Raw genomic sequence first — 23,347 nt, 5'->3', positions numbered from 1 at the left:
TTGTATGTTAAATAATTAACATCTCTATACATCTAATAAACTATAAATTTTAATAAAACTGCATAGATTTAAATTTAATATATAATTTTATGATGATAATAATTAATACCATAAGTGTGCATGTTTATACTAATTAATTATTTTATTTTAATAAATTGACCATCTTCTAGTCTTCTATAAATATTTAGGAAAATTACCAAGCATCTTAATTAATTATTTTATTTTAAGGAAATTGACCATGTTTTAGTCTGTTACAAATGTTTAGGAAAATTACCAAGCTTCTATATAATTTAAATTTAACCCAAACTATATAATATTTGCATTGAGATCCCTTAATCGGGTCCATCACACGGTGCTATTGATTTAAAACTATATAGTATAATTAATTTGTATAACTTTCTTTAATTACATCAAAGTCCCTTGGTTTCTGGATTTAATATATATAATACTAGTATTGGTGCCCGGCTTCGCCCGGGCTATCTCTACTTACCATTATTATTTTTTTCATTAAATAAAATTACTTAAAGTTGCATAACTCATAAATTTATCATTAATATATTTTTTATAACATATCCTAAAATTAGGATGAAATAAATGTTGAGAAAAATTTACTACTCCCGCCGTAATTATTGTTACTGTCACTACTGACGCATTAATATTGATAATTTCACTACTCGCGCCGTAATTATTGTTACTTTCACTATTGCCGCATTAATATTGATTATTTCACTACTCCCGTTGTTGTTTCTACCACTCTCACTAATTTCGTTGATAATATTGTTACTTTTACTATTCAAATGAGTGATTACTATCATATAACTATATCCAATGTTACTACAATTTTATGATGATAATAATTAATACCATAAGTGTGCATGTTTATACTAATTAATTATTTTATTTTAAGAAAATTGACCATCTTCTAATCTTCTTTAAATATTTAGGAAAATTATCAGACATCTTATTTCTTTTAATCTCCTTGAAATTGACCATCCTAATTAATTATTTTATTTTAAGGAAATTAACCATCTTAATTAATTATTTTATTTTAAGGATTGACCATGTTTAAGAAAATTACCAAGCTTTTATATAATTTAATTTTAACCCAAACTATATAATATTTGCATTAAGATCCCTTAATCGGGTCCATCACACGGTGCTATTGATTTAAAACTATATATTATAATTAATTTGTATAACTTTCTTTAATTATATTGAAGTCCCTTGGTTTCTGGATTTAATATATAGTATTGATTGATTGATTGATTGATTGATTGATATGCTAAAACCTGTCAATGACAATAATATTTGGTCCATTTGGTCCAGTCCGGTCCGCGTGTTTTTATGGTCCAGACCGGATCGGATCAATATTAATATGGTCCGGTCCTCGGTCCACCTCTTAACCCTTATTTGGTCTTCGGTCCAGAGAGTTTGGTCCGGTCCGGTCCAGTCCCAGACCAATAAACTACAATCTATACACGCGCGTGCAACTTTGCACGGTTCGTAAACTAATTTCTTCTAGGAAAACAATTCCCAACAAAAAAAAGCACATTAAATGACCAAATTACCCTTTCACCAGAAATTAAAACGAGGGACAAAAAACCCATAATAAAAACACAATAAAACATACACAAAAACCCCAATAAAACACACTTATTTCTGATTTTTTAATTTTTTTGAGTTCTTCTGAATTTTAGTTACAAACAGCAAATAATCCGTAAATGAACAAAATATAGAAACAAAGCAAAACGTTTTTTTTGTTATAAGACAATTGAATTAAATACATTATCGGGTTTAATAATAAAATTTTGAGGGATTTTGTGATAATTTCCTGCATTAATAGGAAGTTATATTCCTCTTATAATTATTGTGATTGATTTATTTCCATTGTTGGTTGCATTGGATTGGTCAAGTTCATTGGTTGATTATTTCCCATGTTTTTATTAGAAAAAAAATATCAGTTTTGGGTGAATTACAAAGGGTGAAATTGTGCCTTATGATGGTAATTCTGAGGGATTTGTTACATGGGTTTTTCTGGGTTTTGGATTTTCGAAGTGGGTTTTTGTTTTTTCTTTGTTTTGATCAGTTTTCACTCTGATTGTTAGTAAAAAAAGGCTAATCTTTTTTGGTTTTGTTGAGTTTTAGGGTAATTTGAGTTATTTTTGCTGTTTCTGGAGTGATTTTGGGTTTTTCGTGTTATGGTAATTTAGGAGGGTAAATTGAGGTGAGGTGGGTGTTTTTTTGTTCTCAATTTTTGGTGTTGAAGATGAGAGACATTGAGGTTGAAGAGGGCGAGGGTTATTTGTTTCGAGACGGTGATGATGATGATGAAAATATTGATCCTGACAGGGACTTGTCTTACATTGTAAGCGCTTGTTACAATGTTAATTTTTACTGTGTGATGAGATATTGGTACTTACACTTGTGGAATTGATTAAATTTGTAGTTGTTTGCTCAGTTTCATTCATGTTAATTATGTAGAATTCAGTTTATTGGTTATAAAGCTTTATGATAAATTTGAGGCATTGTCGATTTTTTGATCATTCATGTGATTGTTGGATTACTTGGATTGTTATTAGTCCTCGGTCGTTTGATTTAAGGAAATGGGGTTTGTGTGTTAATGACTTCATGCTTCTTTCCTGTACCCCCAAGAGAAGAGAGGAAAGGGTGAATTCAAGCATACATTGTTCACATTGGCATAGCCGTTATGAAACTCTTGTTATGGATGAATATTGTTCGTCTTATCTTGTATAACCATTACAAGTGGGGGCTGTATACCATTCCATGACTATGATCACCTGTTAAGGTGAAGCCGTGGAGATTAAACTGAGTTCTATCATTGAAGTGTGCCCTAAATTCATCTTTATGTTATGCTACTTCGGTTTGTCAGGGAGACATATTGTTATGTATCAGAGGCGTGTTCTATGTGAATGGATTGTCTTGTGAGTTGTGAGTCTTGTGACCTATATCACTGTGTGAGATTTTTTTTTTCTATAATAAAAACGTGAATGTTGCTTAGAATGGCTTTGCTCTGATCACTGGGTATGTGAGCAAGTGTATAAGCAAATGCCATCATTTAGGACGTATTGCATTATTGGACAAATGTGGATTCGTTGTTAGGCATGGTCTCCTTAATCGTCCCTCAAGTCTCCTGAAATTATGGTAAAGATACACATTAGTTATGCTTCTGAAGAAATCCTGGTACATGTTAGTCATGCTCTGAAGTCTGAACATAGTGGTGCTGTTTGATTTACTCTTAAATTTCCAGTTTTGTGTGCCATACACTCATCGTAAATGCTTTCCATTTATATGTCTGGGGGTGATGGTAAGTTTAAGTTCACGTAGTCACAAAAGTTATTGTCTCCAAAATCCTACTTACCATTGCTGAGCGTTCACGTGTCAAAAGCATCTAAAAAATGTGTATGTTGTATATTGCTCTTCTCCCTATAGCTATTAAGCAAACGTGAAAGTAGCTCTGTTTGGTTCCGCTTCTTTTTGGGTAGTTAAACCTTAATTGTGAGGTATTTCTTAGAATAATCAATAATGCGCCGTAATTGTTAGCTGAGACTTTTGGAAATCGCTAGATAAGGCATCCTTCTCTGATATGCTGTGATACGATAAATAGACCAGATTTGAGTGTAAGACATCCATATTCTTGGTATATTACTCTTTTTTATCAATGCTAGGGCAAACGTCAAGCTTACCTATAGTGTTTGGTTAGTAGCTATAAACTGCTTAATCTTGGCAATCATGGAGAAGGATGGAAGGGTGGGGAAGGAGTGGCCGGAGGAGAGTTATAAAAGATAGAAACTAGTTTTATCTTGAATATCTCCAATTATGGAAGGTTTTAATTCAGGAAGGATGGATGTAAAGTGTCTCCCTAAATCTCTCTCCCCCTCCCCTCTCCTTCCACACACACATACTTAATTGTTATAACACCGGGAATGTATCTCTCTCTTCCCCCTTCATTTGCCTCCATCTCCCCATCCGAAAAAATGGTGAAGTCATCATCCACGTCTACTTGGATAAGATAGTGTATAAAAATAGCTGGCTGATACCAAGCAGAGAGTAACAGAAACAAGCGACCTCCTCGAATATGTTTATCACACTCCACTTTATATGTAATCCTTTAGGCATTGTGTGGATAGGGTTTTCGGTGGGAAGAGGAGGGGAATGAAGGATTGGAGGGAAGTGAAAGGGATGGGAGGATGAGGGGAGGGGGAATGAAGTAAAGATTTTTTTACTTCCAGTCTTTCCTTAGATTTTGATTTGCCTTGTTGGAGGGAAAATGGATCTCCATTGCTCCCTCTTCATTAGTGTCAAACCAAATTAATAACCTAACAAAGGAAATTGCACCAATCGCTTTCCTCCAAATCCCTCCCCATATGGTGTTAACTCTATGCGAACCCATCAGTACTTTTCTTTTAAACGACATCATCTTTCAGAGCAAAAATTGTTCTCGAATTGTACCGTACTATACCATTTAGGGCATTATTTTCTCAAAAAGCCAATGCTAGTGGGAGGCTAGCTATTTGTTTATTCATTGTCTGAACTTTTTATCTTCTTCGTGGACGTAAATGGTAAAGGAAATTTGATTAGTCTAGAATCCTTCATCTCTTTTTTACATGTTCTCTCCTCTTACTTTCCTCTCGTCCACTTTTTACTTGCCTTTTTTTTTTCCTTTCCTTTTCTACCCTTTTCTACGCCCCCCCCCCCCCCCCCCTCTCTGTTGTACCACTTTGCCTTGAATAATTATTAGACTGGGTTTTATAGTAGTAAATACCACTCTGGGTTCATACTTCCCATTAAAGAGCAAGAAATTATCAGTTAGGTGATGTGAGTATTGTTAACCAATTAGTTCTACGTCCTGCCTTTAAGTGAAGGCCAACCTTAACATGTTTTGTGTCTTCGTGTATTAAAATCAGATATATTAACGGATGAAAGGATTTTGGACGAATTTTTCTTTACTGTGTCGTCTTTAATTTATAATCGTGTGTGTTCTTTATGTGATGTGTCACTTTTTCTGCATACTAATTTCATCTTTTGATAGGCTTTTGTATGGAAGCCAATAAGCTTTCACATTTTGAGCAGATTGTTTGTTAACAAAGTTTTGTACGGTCTACTTGCACTTATTTGAGGTCATTCTTTATTTTTCTTTTGGATTGCTCTAGGACAGGAAGCTTGAAAAATTATTGGGACATTATCAGAAAGATTTTATGCGTGGGTTTTCTGCCGATAGCCAGGGTGAGTTGTGGTACTGCATGAGTACCATTACATCATGCCGATTGTGGTATTTTTGGTAGCCCATATCTTCTGTTAAATTGATGAAAAATATGAACTTTGGACAGGTACCATATTTGGGGGCTATGGATCATTCTTACCAGTGTACGAACGCTCTCCTCCGATTTTGTCGAACCATAGGAGTCAGAGCCAAGTGTGTTCAAAATCTCCCTCTAATCTCCAATCAAAGGTATATATATAGTCTGTATTTTTGTGACAAATCTGGTATCTTTTTCAGAGAACATGTCTGTTATGTTGACTTTAAAGTCTCCTGCATTGACTACTTGGTTAATTTTTTTTTGGTCACAGCATTTTTCTCAGACCCCGAGTGTTCCTGCTAATACTTCACTGCCTGCTAGAACTGCACCTGTCTCAAGTAACCAGTCTGTGCAGTTTCTATCAAAATCAGGGGTTCCCACTATGAAGAACCAATTGACAGTTGAAAACTCGGCAAAATGTGCTTCAAACCATCATGTTGAGCCAAAAATTCCACCATTAAATCATTCTGGACCAAAACTAAAGTTTAGAGTCAAAATGGCACCTGAGAGTGTATTACCTCGGGATAACTCTTCAATATACAATGGCCTTGGTCTTGATATGTCCCCTTCTTCATCACCAGCAGGCACTCCATTAGAAAAAGATGGAACTTTGCTTGGCTTGCAAGAAACGAATCTGGAGTCTCCTTCCTTCATTGTTAAGGTGATCATGATTGCATTTTTGTTCCCCTTATCGCCTTACTGGATTTTTCATTTTATCATTTTATGTCTTTTTTATACTGTGTATCTTCTCTAACAGATTATGACATCTACTGCTGTTCCAAATGAAGCACTTATTTCGCCCCTTCATGATGACTTGATTAGTCTAATGGAAGTGGAGAATACTTCAGAGACTCATTTACCTAGGTCTGGTCAAGTGGAACCTCTCGACATCGTACATGATAGTTTTTACTTAGATGGAAGGAAAGCCAGTGTTGAAAAAGAGCAAAAACTTAAGGATACGAGTAAGGAGAATAACTCAAAACAGAAGGATGCAAACAAGGAGACGAAATCAAAGCAAGATACGAAAAGGCAAAAGCCTTCTGAATTGGTGAAGGAGGATAACAAGGAAGACGGAAATGTGATTAAGATAAGAAGGAAGTCCGAGAAGGACAAAAATCTAATTCCAAGTCCTAAAGATAAACCCGGCACCAAAAAGAGGAATGAATTTGGATTGGGAGAGGAGGTGGCAAATAAGGTCCTGAAACAACATAGTGTGGGGAAGAACGAAGTGAAAGAGGAAGATCTTGACTCTGTATATCCTAAGAAAGCTTATGGGTATAGGAAGGAAAGTGGAATCATTGCTAACAATAAGGAAGTAGCTGTGGTTTATGAGAAGGATGTCAAGGACAACAACACACATTATGGCATTCCTCAGGAGATAAAACATGAAGTTGTATCATCAAATCAAAAGTCATATGCCAAAGCAATACCTCCTCTTCAGAAGGATCTCATTTTGGAGGAACCTCCTTCTGTAGCTAAGAAGGATTTTCGAACTGGTAGTCTCTCGTCTACTCAGCCACCAAGAGGAAGCGCTGTTAGTTCTTCTAGGGCAGAATATGAAGAGGTTATCCCTGAAAACAATCCTTCTAGAAGCAAAAGAGGTGATGTAGTTTTACCCAAGGAAATAAAGGACAACAAGGTAGCTGTTATTGAAAATACTAGCAAGAAAAAGAAAGAAGTGAGCTTGAGGGGAGTTGCGTTGGGAGCTACTGAAAGAGAAGGACAACAATCTGCAAGCAAAATGAAGGTCCAATTGAACAGTAGAAAAGTTGGTGTTGCTGCTATTCCTGGACCTAATTCAGGAGATGTGATGAATGTGAATTTTTTCAGGGAAAAGGTTCTTGGTGATGAATTGCCGCCACCAGAGAATGCTTCACTAGTACCGTTAGAAATGGATGATTGGGTCCAATGTGAGAAATGTCAAAAGTGGCGACTTTTGCCGTTTGGCACAAACCCAGATTCCCTCCCAAAGGAATGGATATGTAGCATGCTTACATGGCTGTAAGTTCACTTTTGTATTCTAATTTTCTCTCTTCAGTTTACGTGCGTTTCATGTCACTTGATGATAAAATTATTGATTGATATAGAAAAGATTAGCATGGCTTCTGCGCAAGGATGCCACTTGTAAATCAAGAAAGAGTTCAAAATCTACGTAGGGTGATTTTTTTTATTCAAGTAGGTGAAAGTGCTAGCTGAAATGTTATGGGACATGATTAAATTTGGGATTATGAGTTCCTCTTTATTCTTTTTCTCTCTTTTGCCTCTTTTCTCATTCTTCTTTGCTGTACCCTGACTATTTAAGAGATTAGGATCTATCTGCTTACACCTACTATAATAACTTGGATGGTACAACCCCCTCACTTCCTAGACAAAAAAAGGCAGCCTTCTGAAGATTGTGAATTCGTTTGACTGTGACCCATTTGAGGAATAAGACTACAATATGCCCTAGCAAAGACAATAGAGTTGCTCGATTAGTAGGGAGTAAATTGGGAAATTCATTATCAAGCTTCAAAAACTTACAGAATTGTAGCATTTCCTTCTTTTTACTTTGGCCTAAGACGTTATGTGCTGTGAAATTGTGTTTTAGGCCTGGGATGAGTAAGTGTAGCGTCAGCGAGGATGAGACAACTCATGCATTGCGAGCACGTTACCTACCCACTGCTTTGGGTCCTTCTGCACTTGTGCTGAATGATCAGCAGGCTCATTTGGGTGGAACTGCATGTGTAAAAGCTTTTTCTGGGGCTCAAAATGTTGGTCTTTCGAACCTGTCCCCTAGTGCTGATGTTATGCTCAGTAGAGGCAAAAAACACAGTTTATCGAAGTTGGAGATTCACGCCGCTAGGCAAAGTGGCGGTGAAGACTTTAGCAGAGCTATGAAGAGGGATCTACAACACTCTGGTGGAACCGGAAGTCTAAAGAACCTGAAAAAAAATCCGTTGGAGACAGCTTGTTCTAGTAAATATGGTATGTAATCAATCACTTATATTTCTGTGTATGCTCTGAAACAGGAAGTATAATTTTGATGTTTGATGCCTTTAAACAATTATTTATCTTTCGCGGGGTCCACGACGATTGCCACATGGGGAAGGAGGAGTCAGAGTCAATATTACTTTTGTTGTCCGGTGTGTTGACACCTTCATTTGAGAAGAATTGTCTTTTTCAGTGTATCATTATATATCGTTAAACATGGAAAAGTTGGCTGCCAGTGTTGACTGGCTCATTTCTTTTGATTTGCTACAGCTACGTTTTTGACATCTATACTAGTTTACCATGGATGGACTTCTCTGTTTTTGTACTTACCTTTATCTCCTTTTTTGTATCTATGATATAAAAAAAAATTAAGGATTGCAATGTGTTGCTTAGTTGCTTTTAGATAATGAATAGTAATATATTCCAAGAATTTGTAATCTACAAATTTTTTGCTGACTTGTACAATAGGTGAAAGTTCCTATCGTCTGATCTGGTTATTATTGACCGTAATCATGTTTAAGAATATGGTAAAGATGATTGGCAATTGTTCAATTTCCCTGAACTAAGTATTGCTCATATTTCTTGATTTGTAATTAATAGGAGTTATTGGAGTACCTGTTAGATGTATCCTATTTTGTGTGGACGCTGTATAGGTTAATGTCAGCTTTCATTTATTGTAATGAACATAATGAATTGAAATCTGCTAAATTCGTTGGCTATTTACTTACCAAGTGAATAAGTGTTGCCATATAGTAGTACTCCCGCAGTTTCACTAAGATCATTGCAATTTCCTTTTTGGGTTGTTTCAGTGGGCTTCTCCCTTGTATTTTTTTTTTGAGGAGTTCTCCCTTGTATTTTTGGCAAACAATCGAGTTAAGTACATGCGTATTTTATACTATCCACTTGGATCCGCTCTCTACTCCCCTAAAGAGTTGTGTAGAACAGAAGCCTAACGAACATAGGTGCTTACTCAAAAGTTTGTGCTTGTAAATGGGGAAGACCTTCACTAAGGTGTTTTATTTACAGCTGCAGCTGCCGGTAGGCCATCAAAGATTCCAAAGAAAAGGATGGCCGAAACTGAGGTTTATGGAGTATCTAGGAAAATCAAGAAAGTACATCAGCAATCTTTGGTAAATTCAGGCGACGCTGGACTGATACAAGCAGAAATCAGAGGTCAAAGTCAAAATTATAATCCTGATGCTTTTCAAAGTTCACGGGATTTTGTGCGTGGGAGTTCAGAGTGCCCTCCTCTGAAACTAAAAAATAGAGGTCTAAGTGCGATGCAAGCCATGAATGATGAGGTAAATGTTGTTTCTGAGAAGAAGAGAAAATTGAAGGACCAATGTCGAAAAGCTAATGCTTCAGAACCCTTTTGTAATGGTCAGCGGCCTCAGGATATCAACACAAAGGGGAATAATGGAGACAAGGGACATCGTAGAATGAAGGATGATGTTGTTTCTAAGCATAATCTTGGCTGTGCTGATGATATTAGCACAAGCCAAGAGCTGGGGATAGGTCCTCACAATGTGGAGCCATATCACTCTGACAGGATGTCTCGTAAGATTGCTGATGCAAGAAAATCTGAAAAGGCCGGTAATTTGGGTTTGTCTGACAATGCAACCACTTCAAGCTCGTCAAAGATATCCATGAAAGTTAAAGTGAAAGCACGTGAAGTGAAATGTTCTCCAGTAGGATCAATTTCATCATCTCCTTTGAAGGTTTATAAGTCTGACCCCGAGAAAGGGATGGATAAAGTTGGTGTTTTATATGATGAACCGGTAGAGTTGTCTTCTAGAAAGCGGCTTAAATCCAAGGGAGAAAGTCCTTGTGCATCTAATGAATTTGCGCCTCGTAATGAAGTAGTGAAGGACAGAAAATCCAATCTTTCAAAAATTGCTGGTGTTAAGCCTGACGCTGTTCATGAAGATCAATATTCTAAGAAAGTATCATCTAGGAAACCTTCTAATGCCAATAGAGTAGGTGCTCTACCAAAACTTGAGGATTTTGAGGCTCATAATGGTAAATTGGATCACAGGCATCATGAAGAGGGTACTGTAGCCTTGCAAAAAAATTCAGAAAGTCAGAGGCCGAATGGCTTGAACTTTGATGGAACATCATTGGATAGACAGAAATTACATACTGCTGATATGAGTGACGAAAAGGGTTCATCGTCCTATTCCCTTTGTGTCCCTGAATTAGAAAAGGGCGGTGGGTTTAATTCAGTGAGAGTTGATAATGACAATGGGAAGCTCTCTAGACATGTTTTGGATAATCGTGTGAATTTGAGACACCCTCACAATAATACTCATGCGTTCAAAGCTAAGGAGGATTCAACTTCTATGAATAAAGATAGCTTCCATTGGGCTGTTACTGCTTTGCAAGAAGCAAAAGCTCTCAAACATACAGCTAATTGTTTGAAGGTATGTTGCATGTTATGGATTTGTATGTTTTACTTGTACTCCTTCCAGTTATAGTTGCCTGATTATTCTTTGGTTCTTTATAAGACTACTGGATCAGGATTCAGCACCGGCCTTTTCTTCCAGGCCGCATTGAAGTTTCTCCATGGAGCTTCCCTACTTGAACCTGGGGACAGTGAAAATGGTAGACTCAAGGAAATGTCTTCAACTGAAGTATACAGCAGTACTGCAAAATTATTCGAGTATGTTGACCACGTGGATATTCTTTGGATGGCATTGTATAATTTTTGTGTCTTGTTTGTGCTAAATCTGGTTCGACCTTCTACGTCAATCATTTTGCATTTGGCCCACAGTTTTGGGTGGATTGTCTCAAAGCAGATAGAACTGGGTAATTAATGGGTTGCTTTGTGCCACGTTCATTTTGAATTTGCTTTATTCAGGGGCATTGTTAGTTTGAGCCTATTTAGCATTTTATAATTTTTCTTATGTCAGTAAAATCATAGATTGGGTCAACTTGTTTTGGATGCCCCAGCTTTGTGTTTCTTATGGTGTGTGTGTGTGTGTGTGTGTGTGGGCCTGTGTCGGTGGTGGTGGTGGCAGTAGCAAAATCTTACGATGTGCTATGCTTATAAGCTGAGCAAAATGTATTTACGTAATATGCTGTATGCTTACGAGTTGTTCCAAACACCCAATGCTTTCCTGGGAAGTATCAGTCGTTATATAATAGAATAAAAATTCTTGTGTAAGGCGGTTTTTCATGTTTTATGGGAGGGGTATATGCATCTTTAGTGGATGGATTTAATGGTATCTCTTATTGCTTATAGTCGGTTTCAGTTGTTAGCTTTCCTTTATTGCTATACAGATACTGGAGTCTTTAGTATGAGAAATTCATGAAGTACTGTGTGCAGCTCTCTGGTATTAAAAAGCTTTCTATTTATTATCCTATTTACCTTGATGTGTAGATATTGTGCTCATGAATTTGAAAAGTGCGATGACATGGCCTCAGCTGCTTTGGCCTACAAATGCATGGAGGTTGCATACATGAGAGTTGTTTATAATAACGATGTTGCTGCGACCAGAGAACTGATCGAGTTACAAATGGCTGTTAGAGCCGCTCCTCATGGTAATTGGTCCAAGTATTTATTATGTTTGCTGCTGTTTAGTTTTCAGGTGTAGTGCTGTAAACTATCTTTTACTCATACAAGATTTGCTTGTATCATTTGCAGTAGAGTCTCCATCGTCATCCGCCTCTGATATCGACAACTTAAATAATCATATGGCCATAGATTTGGCTAGGATTGGGCATTCTGCGGTGGATGACTGGACCCATGTTATATCAGCTGGAAGTCGGCCTAATTTTGTGCGGCTGATCAGCTTTGTATGTTTATCTTCTTAAGCTACTCTTCTGGTTTGATTTTAAGGAATAATTAGTGGAGCCTCACATCTACGTTGCTTATCTTAAGATTTCGTTTGCTTTGTTTTTTCTTGTTTCTCAGTTTCAGTCAATTTTTTTTCTGATGTCCAATAAAGTTTTTGTAACCTGCTTTCACCTTGCATGTTTGCAGACTCATGATATTAATCTTGCTATGGAGGCCTCCAGAAAGTCACAGAATGCTTTTGCAGTTGCAAATTCCAGACTTTCACAGGCGGGAAATGAGGAGGGCATATCTTCCATCAAAAGAGTTCTTGATTTTAGCTTCCATGATGTAGATGGTCTGTTGTGTTTAGTCCGTCTTGCCATGGCTGCTCTTGAAAATTAATTTACGATGCAATGCTGTACGACAGAGTGAAGCTATAGTGGCCAAACAGAAGCACTGCTGCTTACATTCCTTATGCCATAAGAGCTTCAGATGCCTAATTCTTTTGTATGTCAATTATTTTCCTGCTTTTTTCCCAGATACTGCGATGAAATTATCACGAGAGACCAATGCATTAACCCTATACTTAAACATAAAGTCTTTATAAAACCGTTGTGCCCTAAAATAGTGTGAAATCAAAAATTTCTAGACAATTACCATATCATCATAAATACTAAAAGCTGGTTTTTCAATTGCTCGTGGTTTAAAGAAATACTGTGTGTAAAACTGCCTTATACGAATGCATAAGGCTTTAGGCTAGTCTCACATAAGGTTTGGTCTCACATGTGATAGTAAACCGTGAAGGCGTGAACTGTGTCAGTCTCATAATAATACACATACACAAGGGTTTGGATTGGTCTCACATGCGAGGTCGTCTAACACAAGACTTAGTATTGATTGTTTTCTGGGCAGGTACTTATAAAATTCTGTCAGACAGTTACCTTCAAAACATATGCTGGATAGCCAGAAACTTGTACAGATGATAGATTCAGAAATTGCCAACAGTATTCTATTTATAAAGATTGCTCTAATATTTCCTTAAAGGCTCAAACTACCAAGGTATGATTAGAACTTTTGAAGATGAATGGATTCCTCTTGATCTTAGTTAATTTATATTTATTTGTGTGTATCTGCAGCTGCAAGAGCCTGGGGGCATATTAGGAGTTTGTAAATGTATAGAAAAATTTTGGAGCAGTAGTTTTTGTCACTTTTTCTGGGAGGTTTCATGCTGTCGTGGACTCCTCGTACCACCTGCTTGTTCATGCAAACTAACAGGTATGCCAGTATTGCCTGAAAATACTGTCAGCTGAACTTACGGATACGTCCTGGAATATATTGTGTTTTTTGGTTGAGGGGAGGGGAGAAGTAGTGTAATTATTGCTGCCGTTCTTTGTTTGATATTTTGAAACTGTTTAATTTGAACATCTTGTTTATTATCATGAGTAGAGTAGGCGTAATCTGGTCTGACCCTAACCGTTCAAGAGCTCCAAAATTTGGTGAATCAAAACCAACCCTGCCAGAGGGAAAACGATACAACCTGATTTGTATGTCCAAATCTGATTGATGACCCAACAATAATTAGGTTATTTGAAATGACCCAACTGAGACCTCTTTTAGAGATAACCACCCGATAATGACTCAAACTAATAATGACCCAACTGCCGGAGGGAAAAAAGATATAACCCGAATTTGTCTGTCCAAGCCTGATATGATATGAATGGTAATATTAATGTGACAAAACTGAAAAGAATGTGACCCTCGTTGGCTCGTCCCACTAGATCGATTGGCACTTTTGTAACTTAGATTTGGTTAGAAGTATTTGGTATGGATGCGTGTACAAGAGTCGTACTGACTGATTTTTATACAAAAAAAATCTCATGTTTTCGGCTTAAAATTAAGTGCTGAAATGTCAATAATCAATACCCGTGTTGGAGTGTCGAGTGGGTGAGAAGGGTATGCGAGGTATACGAGGTGTACGAGGTATGTGGGTGTTACAATGGGGTTGGAAAACAGGGAACAATGTCTCAAGGAACCTTCTCTTGTATGTCAATCTTACTGTTCCAGTGTTTTTCCCCTTTTCCTTTCTGCTATTTAGCCTCTCAAGGAGTTTAATATAGTCCAAATTGCATGGGTGCATAAATCGTTGTTGGGGTATCATTTTAATGAACGACATGCCTTCTAATTGATGATTTTTACGGCCATTGACTGATTTTTATTGCAGGTTCAGACGGTGGATACAGCGATGACAAAAGGCAGCAATTTTGGACAATAGATAAATCCCCCCTATAGAGGCTTGTTGTTAACTTGTTACCCATGTTTCATACTCATTTTTCCTTCTCCCTTCGATTTTGATACTAGTACATAACAGGAACTTTTCGTTTTTAGTTATTTAGTAGAGCTAGGTAGGTGCTTTTACCATCAAAAAATATCAACTGGTCTCCAATCATAAATTTTTATATATGGTTCAGTTTCGAAAGATTATCGAAAACCCGTCGTAGATAATTAATGAAGGAGGGGTTAAGAATAAAAGGTGAATAAATTTTGGGGAATTTGTGCTCGTGAATTGTCTGTCAAGCTCTTTGAATCTGACTTCCTTTCTCTTTTTGTGTATATTTAAAGTCAGATAAAAACTTAAGTTACTGCAAGGTAAAAATTGTTGACAATCTACCAAGTAGTAATAGTAATTAGTTTCGTCAAATATATGTAGGGAGAAATGTAAATATGTCATTTTTTATTTTTCACACAATTATAATTAAACAATATCTAGGTTGTGGTCCATGAAAATACATACTCCCTATGTGTATTATAGACCTACCTGAGTCAAATCCAAACTATATGCGATACATGCTTTTATTACGATAGTATAAGACTTGTATGTGGCAGTTGTGCATTTCAGACCGTCTCATGAATTTTGATTTTGTCGCGACTGTAGAATAGAAAGTAATATACATAGTTGATACTGGATGCAACACCCGAATGAAGCTTCAGATGGATGTACTATTAGGAATTCCCCTACCGGTAAGCCCTTCCCCGCTGGTAGGATACAACAATGTGTAACCCAACTTCACCGGGCCAACCCGGTTCTTCCATTCTCCATTGCTGTTCTTTTCTATAATCCCGTCTTCAATCTCCACAAGCTTCTTCCCAAATCTCTCAAATGCCTGCAATGGTTCAGCATCGACTGTCCAATTGGGATTTTCTCGTTGTCCAAGATAAACCTCATCTGACGAATGCCTTGACAAAAGTTCTATCAGTGAAATTCCGATCAAAGTCTGAAGCTTATTAGAAACTGTCTTCAGGAAAACGCCGTCTGGGTTTGCTGTAAGCTCTTCATACTCTGGACTATTTGGTTCTGGCATAAATCTTCGGCTTATTGTCGGACGATTAGGGGCGTATCCTGCATAAGGGTACTGCCCGAAATTTAATGCAGCATGAAGGGCGGAAGCAATCCATATTATGGTAGTGAGGGTTTGTGTTAGTTCATCTAAGGTCTTCATTTCCGGCCACCATGTTTCGTCTTTCTTATCGCCATGGCCTTTTTCTCTGATATCTTTCCACCATGACTGTAGTTCAGTATCGCCAATGATCATATCGTCAGACGTGTAGTAGAAGGAACAGTATTCTTTGACCCATGTTTCGATCGCAGACCATATCTCTAACCCGTCTAGGGCATATGGATAGTCTTCTATGAGTAACTTGTACCCGTGTGGGCTTTCAGAGTCTTTCACTGCCACTCCCCTGAAGAACATTGATCAAAACGAGTTTATCAGCGAATTGTCATCGATTTTTCATATTTTGTCCGATATCAAAACTTACTCAAATGAGATCACATATTACCTCTTGACGAGATCTGCAGGAAGTGCTTGGTCAGTGAAAACCCAGCTCTTGTAAGTTGCAGATGACCATTCCATGGCATACTTCCCTGGGAACACAGTTTTCTCAAGTAACCCTTCAGCATTGAGTAGAATCTGACGCGCCACCGCGTTAATGTCCATCGTGTAGCGAAAGTGAGGGTATAAAAGCTTATGAATTGGATGAAGCACACTCAACTGTCTATATGTTGCTATCCCAAATGGTTCTATCACTGCGTGTGTTTGCGACCTGTTAAGATCATAATACACGATCAGACTCGACTACACCCAAACCCTACGCCTATTTCTAGGAGTAATACTCGTAAAGGTATAAATGCAGGTTTGTGTATCGTACCAGTGACTGATAAGCTGATGGTGGCCGGAATCACTGACAGAAACGTAAGCTTTCGCGAGCTGCCAAACGGAGCCTTCAACCCCATCATGGGCTGGAGTAAACACCCTGCTTATAGCCCCCTTCTGTTCCCCTTCAGGATGTGGTAGGCTTAACTCGATAGCCAATGGCTTCAAGGTTCCGCCATCTTTCAGGAATAAGATCGTCCTGGTAGCGTACACCTTGGAAGAAGTGGAGTTTATTCGCGCCACATATGGCATCATAGAGTCATGATGATCTAGAATGAAGAGTCTGTTCTTCTGTAATGCCTGTAATTAAGAAAACTCGGGTTTTATAAGGGAATTTTGTGGTAGTTTTCAAATGGAAAATCGCATTTATTAAATATTAATTACCTCATTGACACTTAGGCCATCGAGATTTTGCTCAATGTGTTCCTTAGTGATTGTGCTATTTTGGTTTCCATATGTTTGTGGATCTAGCTTGCTGACTGGAGGAAACTCCTGATACATCAGTCAAGTAAAACCGTCATTCGTGTAAACCTGTAGGGTCTTAAGTCCCGATAATGGTAAAATGCAAGCTTAACGAACCTCAAGACGGGAAATAAGAACAGGATTTACTCCGGCTAGCATTTCTCTGGCAAATTCTTCATCAGTCCTCCAGGCAGACTTATCCTCTACATTTTCATACCAGATTAACAAGATACACACGAAAATATTCGATAATGCACCATACTGTAACTCGAAAATCGAATACCTTTGATGACATCAGGCATTGGGAGTTTGAAGAGTTGTGCACCATCAGATTGAAGAAAGGCTTTCAGGATTTCAAATGGGATGTTTTCCCATATCTTCTCGGCGATAGGATTCATGGGTAGTTTAATTCCACCTTCATACAGGTCCAATACATCTTGGAAACTGTCGAATTCATTAGGCGTTTTGTCGAATATAGACTGCAGTACTGCTGACAAATCCTGAGACAGTGACTTGAGTGCATAACCCAGGAAATCAGACATCTTAAGATGGCCGAATCTCTCATCTCTTGGAACATAAACGTCTAATCCTTTTATCAGAGGAAGCCTAGACTCCGTGTTAGGGTCTGCAGACCAAGTCATGAAGACATATATACATCCATTTTAATCACTAGGCTAATAAAATAATTAACACGAGTCATAAGGCGATCCAAATGCATACCTGTTTTTGTAGGAGGACGACCTGTTCTCGCCCTGCGAGGATAAGGATACTCTGAAGATCCTCCAAGCACAGGGCGAACATACTTTTCACCTTTATCCGGATCACCAAGATCATTGTAGTACGCGTAGTCATAAACACGATCCCATTCCTTGAGCTCTCCTTCTCCATTTCCTCTAAGAATCTCAAGCTCCTCTTCCCGGTACTTGCTTAGTGGCGCAGGTGTTTCGTGAGGTAGATATGCCTATTGAAACACACTGCAATCAGTACTGACAATTTACTCCACATTTAAAAAAAAAAAAAAAAAGGCGCGGACATTGTTACATTACCTTATTGCTGAAGAACACGCGATCAGTCGTGTAGCGATCAGAAGGATAAACCCATGAATTGCAGATAAAGTTGACAGTACCATGTCCAGGAATGTCATCTAAGGTGATAGTCTTAAGGTAAAACTGACTGTTATGCTCATTTTTTACTGTTATTGCACCAGGAATTCCAAAATCTTCACTCCACTCAAATTTAACCCCAAATGCTGACTCACCGGGAGTTAAACCGGTTAAATTTGTTATCCATTTCTCCAAATATGAACGTTTTCCAAGTTTTCCTTTTGAACCATTGGCTGCAAATTACACAATAATATTAATTCCGAGAATTAGGCTTTTGATGATCAGTTAGATACTACACATCCTAGCATATCGTACATACTGCTAGCCTTGCGCCTCATTTGACACCATACAAAAAAAAAAAAGATAAGATCCTAGCATGAACTACAGACAAATAAAAGTAAAGAGACAATACGACATAATTTACTAAGGACGTTGAGGATACTATAAAAAGTTTACAAATTTTCGATAATTATATTCTTGTTTAGGTCTTATATAACATTAAAATATTACATGCACAAGGAAATGACATAGGCCATGTTCCTTTAAACTCAAACGGATCTGATCTGAACTGAACTAAATTTATAGGATCTGAACTGAACTGAACTGAACTTATAGGATCTGTACTGAACTGAACTGAACTTATAGGATATGAACTGAACTTAAATTAAGTGACGTATAGGATCTGAACTTATAGGATCTGAACTGAACTGAACTTATAGGATCTGAAGCGAACTTAAATTAAATGACTTTAAGTCCAAAAGAACAGGGCGATACACATACGTAATTGAATTGGCAGCCGTTTGTTTTATCTTTGATTAAAAATACATTTTACAAAGAATGAAAAACGTAAACAAATGGTTGAGACGGAATGAGTATCGACTATGCATAATTTTGTAGACGAGGATCAAAGAAGGTCCCCCCATATCCCGGCTCTTACAGTATGAAAATATGAAGGTTGATAGCAACTTTATGAGTGCGTGTGTCCCATGACTTGAACAATTCACTGTTGAAGGCTAAATTTTCCTTAGCCAACTAAGCATTCCCAAAAGTCATGTTTTAATTATTTCATTGTTAATTCTTCCTGTCATTGTTCCAAATCTTGCATTTATTTACGTGTTTACACTTTACACATAAGACCTTCCACATGAGACCTTATATTATTACAATACTACCGACAATTGAACCTTTTTTTTTAATTGTCAATAGGTTATTGTTTTTCCATAACATGTAAAAAGACCGACGTAAATAACCTAGTTATTACAATACACTGCTTTACTTAAGAGTTTGTCTAAAATAGATCATAATTTTATACAATAATAGCATAAAATAGTCTCGCAAGAAATTAACAGAAACACAATAAACTTATACACTTTTAGTACGTTGAGTGATTTGCTCTGTAGTACTTCAACACATGTCGATATCGACCTATAATCAAAGCTTTACCAACAATTGGAAAAGAACATATTTCTAATTTTGTAACCCATTCAAGACACTAAATTTTTTGGTAGCCATGGATTATCTAATTTGTCAAACTAAATAAACCTACAAAAGTTCACATGCCGTTTCGAGTGCGAAAGTCCATTAATGATAGTTACGCACTCGAAAACTACCCCATACTCAGTGCAATAAATAGAGATTGTCATAAAATGTGTACAATTTTGGGACCCCAAACTGTTTTTGTGTTTCTTCTTTCTTTCTATAATGAATTAGTATTAGTATTACCATGCATGCAAGTTAACTATGTAACAATGATTTGCATTGTCTAATCTGAACATGGTTTAATTTATTAATGGAGGCGTTAATGATTGTTTTGAAGTGAAGAAGAGATTTAAGTATCTGGGTTAGTCTTGTATAATCTAAGACATTTTTACATTAATATATATATATATATAGTTGTAAAATGAATACAATTATAACCATATCCGTGGCTAAAACCATAAAAGTGGTTATTTAAAGATCTAATTTTATGACAAATTTGTATAAAACTGCCTTATACAAGTATTTGGGTGTATTAAATCGAAGAAACTTGCATAAAGAAATTTGGAGGTTTAAGATTAACAAAATCTTTTTTTTTTTTGGTACATTAAAGTTTAGGTTCAAGGGTAGGCCTTACACAGTTCAATGTTAGGGCAGACCGCCGACCTCTTTGAGGACTTACAATGGTGGTGTTTACAAATCGTTTACCACCAAGACTATATTTTAACTCAATGAAAATCAAACCCCTAACTTTATAGTCAGAAGGTAAACTCTTTACCACTGGGATCAACCATTATTATATCAGAATCTTACAATATCCAAAAACTTACATTAAAATAGCTATGATCATGTTTGGTAAATAATACATTTGATGAAATTAAATACTCCATAGGGAATAGGAGATTGATCAATTAATCTACTAATTTTATGTGTTTGGTAAATAACCTAATAACATCTTGGTCAGAATTACTATTTTTTTTTTTTTTATATACTGTTATTTAGCATATTGCAAACAACATATTCAACTTACACATGAAAACAATCTAATTGTTCCATAATCCGCTAATTACCACATATCATTTTTTTTAATTATGCTACTTAAATTTGATAATCAAACATACTGCTAAAACCTGCTAGCCCTATTCAGCTAATATTATATACTATTATGAATCCGCTTTTATCATTTATCGTTTGCCGTTTGGTCTAATAGACATACTACAATTGTAGCGAATCGAGGGCTGATAGCCTGATAGTAAGGTTATCTCTTATCAACTTCTATTTTTCTTTTGGGTACAAATAATCGACTTTTATAAATACGACTACGAGTACTATTATTTATGCCATCGGCAAAAAGTCCTCATAACTTTCTCACCTCAAACGAAGTATCTAAAATCTCATTCAAGACCACAGCGGTGACATTTTTGGCCCTCACCAGCGTACTTGTTGTTTGCCCTATTAAAAGGTTATATTGTACGTATTTGACTCGTCTTTAGTTATAGACGGATATGTGCCGTCTATAATGAGATTTTGTGAATTAGCTTATGACGATCTCGATACTTTCAAAGTACTTACTCCCTCCGTTAAACATGCATGTGAGGTGTATTTTAATGACTATTATGCAAACTTACCCCTATCTTAAGCAAAAATTCTGAACAAAAATAATCACAAAATGACAATGATACCGAGTACATATAAAGTATAGGCGAAATAGATATAGCTAGTTTAGCTAATAAAATCCTGAAAGGTGATATTTATGACACGAGTTCAAAATCCCGTCAGCATTATATTTACCTTATGACTCCTTATTAGGAGATTGGGTCTATATTAGGCTCGACTACCATTAGGGTTGACCATATTAAGGTTAGGGTTTCATTAAGTTGGGAGTTATTATCCCCCTATAATTTGAACACTCCTGTATCATTATAATAATAGGGTGCCACCGGGTGGTAATGAATTTCATTCTTTAGGGCATACCATGTAGGGATGTCAATTTCACCCGCATCCATCAAAACCCGATCCACCCGATCCTAAAAGATGGATGAAAACCCGATTTAAATGGATGGTGGATGGATGATGGATGAAACGGATGTGGATGACGGATGGGTTGGATGAAGAAATTCCACCCGCCATCCATCCATCACCCAATTTTATTATTTTTTATTTAATTTTTTTTACATATAACACATTATTAAGATATAAAATATTTAAATTTTCATATTTTTCTACTCTCAATATAAATATTTTGTAAGCTTACCCACTAGAAAGTTAAACTAAATTAATTATCTAACTTTATTTTTGTAGAGAAAAAAAAAATTATCATTTTTTTAAATTTGAAATTATAAATGCACAACACCCGTTTATCACCCGATCCACCCGTTTCATCCATGGATGATGGATGGATGGATGACGGATGATATGTTTCACGGATGACGGACGGGTTGGATGAGATTTTAAAAAGACGGATGGATGACGGATGAGGCTTCACCCGACCCGAACCCGATCCATTGACATCCCTAATACCATGTGGAGAGAGTGGTATCAAAACTTAGAACACCACCGACCCGATAACACTATTTCATTTTCCAAATAGAAAAAGAGTTTAAAGTGAAAAGGAGGAATTACCTGGATCAGAATTGACAGCACTAACAAGCTGAAAAGAAACTCTTTTACCAAGAAGCTCACTAAGTCCATCAAGTATTGATGCATTAAAATCATTGAAATCCAAAACATTCTTCTTCATCAACACAACTCTTCCTTTAATAATCTTCTTATTACTTCCTTCTCCTGGAATTAGTGTTTCCACTAGCTTATTCAACATCTTTTTTTTTTTTTTTTCTAATTAGTGGAATTATTATTATATATATATTGGATTATGTTAATGATTTTTAAGTATAATTTGTAAATATTGTTGCATGCAATAATAATGAATATATAGAAGTAATTAGTTATTATAATAATTAATTGGCTTGTTGTGAAAGGTAGATAGATGAGAGAATGAGTTATAAGAAATGTGAGAATGTTAAAACAAAGTTTAGGGTATTTATAAGAGGAGACCGCGTGGAGGAAGACTAGTAAGGTTGGAAATTTGGAATGTTAGATATTCATTTTTTATTCAATAAATCATAAATTAATAATCATGTCTATCATTCCTATATGCCAGCAATTATTGACGTATTCCATTCCATTTGATTTATTCCTATTAATTTACGGTAGTTTATACGAGTATTAAGGACGAATATATAAAGACAATATATGAAGCAAAGCAGAAGGTTTCCCTTCGTAGTTCATACGCTCATTTTTGTTTGAAGGTTTTAAGTGGGCTATATATGATCCATTTACAGTTAAATATGACCCAACTTAAAATGGTACTCCCTCCGTTCCAGTGATATGTTTACACTTCCTTTATTTTCCCCTCACAAAATAAAGGAAGTGTAAACATATCACTGGAATAGAGGGAGTAATATTTTATCCCGATTCGTAAATATCGACGACGTTTTAGTAAATATCGACGACGTTTTCGTTGCAAAAGACGTCCACTACCCCTACTCTCTCACTAACAAACTAACTATGCTCTCTAATTCAAAAAACTCAAACAATAAAAAATCAATCCACCAATTAACCACCACCACCAACGCTCCACAACACTACACCACCATGCTGCCTGCCGGCCGCCGCCGCACACCACCACCACCAACACTCCACAAAAAATCCATGGTGAAACATGAATTTTGGACGTTTGGCCATGGAGGAACGATGGTTTTGGCCATTTGCCCATGGACAAACGTTGGGTTTGGTCGTTTGCCCATGGTGAATTTTTTTTTTTTTTTTTTTAAAAAAAAAAAAAAAATCTCCGTGGCCAAACGTGGAAATCCAACGTTTGGCCCGTGGTGAACGTGGATTTCCATTGTTTGGACCATGGTGAACGTTTATTTCCAACGTTTGGACCATGGGCTGAACGTTGGTTTTCAACTTTGGTCCATGGTTCAACTTTCGAGGGACAAATTTCAGATTTACGCAGAAAATCGCAATGTT

At 36.7% G+C, this 23,347-nt stretch overlaps 2 protein-coding genes and 1 non-coding gene across 5 annotated transcripts; 2 read left to right on the top strand and 1 right to left on the bottom strand.

The window, feature by feature from the left end:
* Positions 1-1,578: 1,578 nt before the first annotated feature.
* LOC141647329 (cysteine-tryptophan domain-containing zinc finger protein 3-like) lies at positions 1,579-14,444 on the top strand. 3 transcript variants are annotated; one of them, XM_074455467.1, is made up of 14 exons: positions 1,579-2,365; positions 5,177-5,244; positions 5,349-5,470; positions 5,590-5,979; positions 6,076-7,319; positions 7,906-8,282; positions 9,315-10,708; positions 10,793-10,947; positions 11,668-11,828; positions 11,932-12,083; positions 12,271-12,570; positions 12,976-13,122; positions 13,200-13,338; positions 14,285-14,444. In XM_074455467.1, the coding sequence occupies exons 1-11, from the start codon at positions 2,319-2,321 to the stop codon at positions 12,463-12,465; spliced, it is 4,305 nt and encodes a 1,434-aa protein (XP_074311568.1). In that variant the 5' UTR covers positions 1,579-2,318; the 3' UTR covers positions 12,466-12,570; positions 12,976-13,122; positions 13,200-13,338; positions 14,285-14,444. The 3 variants fall into 3 exon arrangements, with proteins under 3 accessions (XP_074311568.1, XP_074311567.1, XP_074311566.1); XM_074455466.1 differs by having other exon boundaries at positions 5,172-5,244; positions 9,321-10,708; XM_074455465.1 differs by having other exon boundaries at positions 5,172-5,244.
* LOC141650463 (U6 spliceosomal RNA) lies at positions 7,362-7,469 on the top strand. The gene has a single exon (XR_012546494.1). It is a non-coding gene; the product is annotated as a U6 spliceosomal RNA (small nuclear RNA).
* A 323-nt stretch (positions 14,445-14,767) lies between the features above and the next one.
* LOC141647330 (putative linoleate 9S-lipoxygenase 5) lies at positions 14,768-22,513 on the bottom strand. Its single transcript, XM_074455468.1, has 9 exons — positions 21,938-22,513; positions 17,783-18,072; positions 17,457-17,697; positions 17,020-17,361; positions 16,854-16,939; positions 16,659-16,766; positions 16,270-16,574; positions 15,901-16,164; positions 14,768-15,801 (listed from the first exon to the last, which is right to left on the bottom strand). The coding sequence occupies exons 1-9, from the start codon at positions 22,131-22,133 to the stop codon at positions 15,048-15,050; spliced, it is 2,586 nt and encodes an 861-aa protein (XP_074311569.1). The 5' UTR covers positions 22,134-22,513; the 3' UTR covers positions 14,768-15,047.
* Between the last annotated feature and the right edge of the window lie 834 nt (positions 22,514-23,347).

This window comes from Silene latifolia, chromosome 3 (assembly GCF_048544455.1).
Source record: "Silene latifolia isolate original U9 population chromosome 3, ASM4854445v1, whole genome shotgun sequence".
NCBI classification, from domain to species: Eukaryota; Viridiplantae; Streptophyta; class Magnoliopsida; order Caryophyllales; family Caryophyllaceae; genus Silene; species Silene latifolia.
This window is presented reverse-complemented; position numbering and strand designations above follow the sequence as displayed.

What these genes read in the sequence shown, in the direction of transcription:
- LOC141647330 (XM_074455468.1), bottom strand. Translation starts at nt 22,133, where the DNA reads ATGTTGAATAAGCTAGTGGAAACACTAATTCCAGGAGAAGGAAGTAAT. An exon ending in TCGTCCTCCTACAAAAACAG is followed by an intron (nt 17,362 to 17,456) that starts GTATGCATTTGG and finishes CTTGGTCTGCAG; the next exon opens with ACCCTAACACGGAGTCTAGG. An exon ending in CCTGCAGATCTCGTCAAGAG is followed by an intron (nt 15,802 to 15,900) that starts GTAATATGTGAT and finishes AATGTTCTTCAG; the next exon opens with GGGAGTGGCAGTGAAAGACT.
- LOC141647329 (XM_074455465.1), top strand. Translation starts at nt 2,267, where the DNA reads ATGAGAGACATTGAGGTTGAAGAGGGCGAGGGTTATTTGTTTCGAGAC. An exon ending in GTTTTCTGCCGATAGCCAGG is followed by an intron (nt 5,245 to 5,348) that starts GTGAGTTGTGGT and finishes AACTTTGGACAG; the next exon opens with GTACCATATTTGGGGGCTAT. An exon ending in TGTTAGAGCCGCTCCTCATG is followed by an intron (nt 11,829 to 11,931) that starts GTAATTGGTCCA and finishes TATCATTTGCAG; the next exon opens with TAGAGTCTCCATCGTCATCC.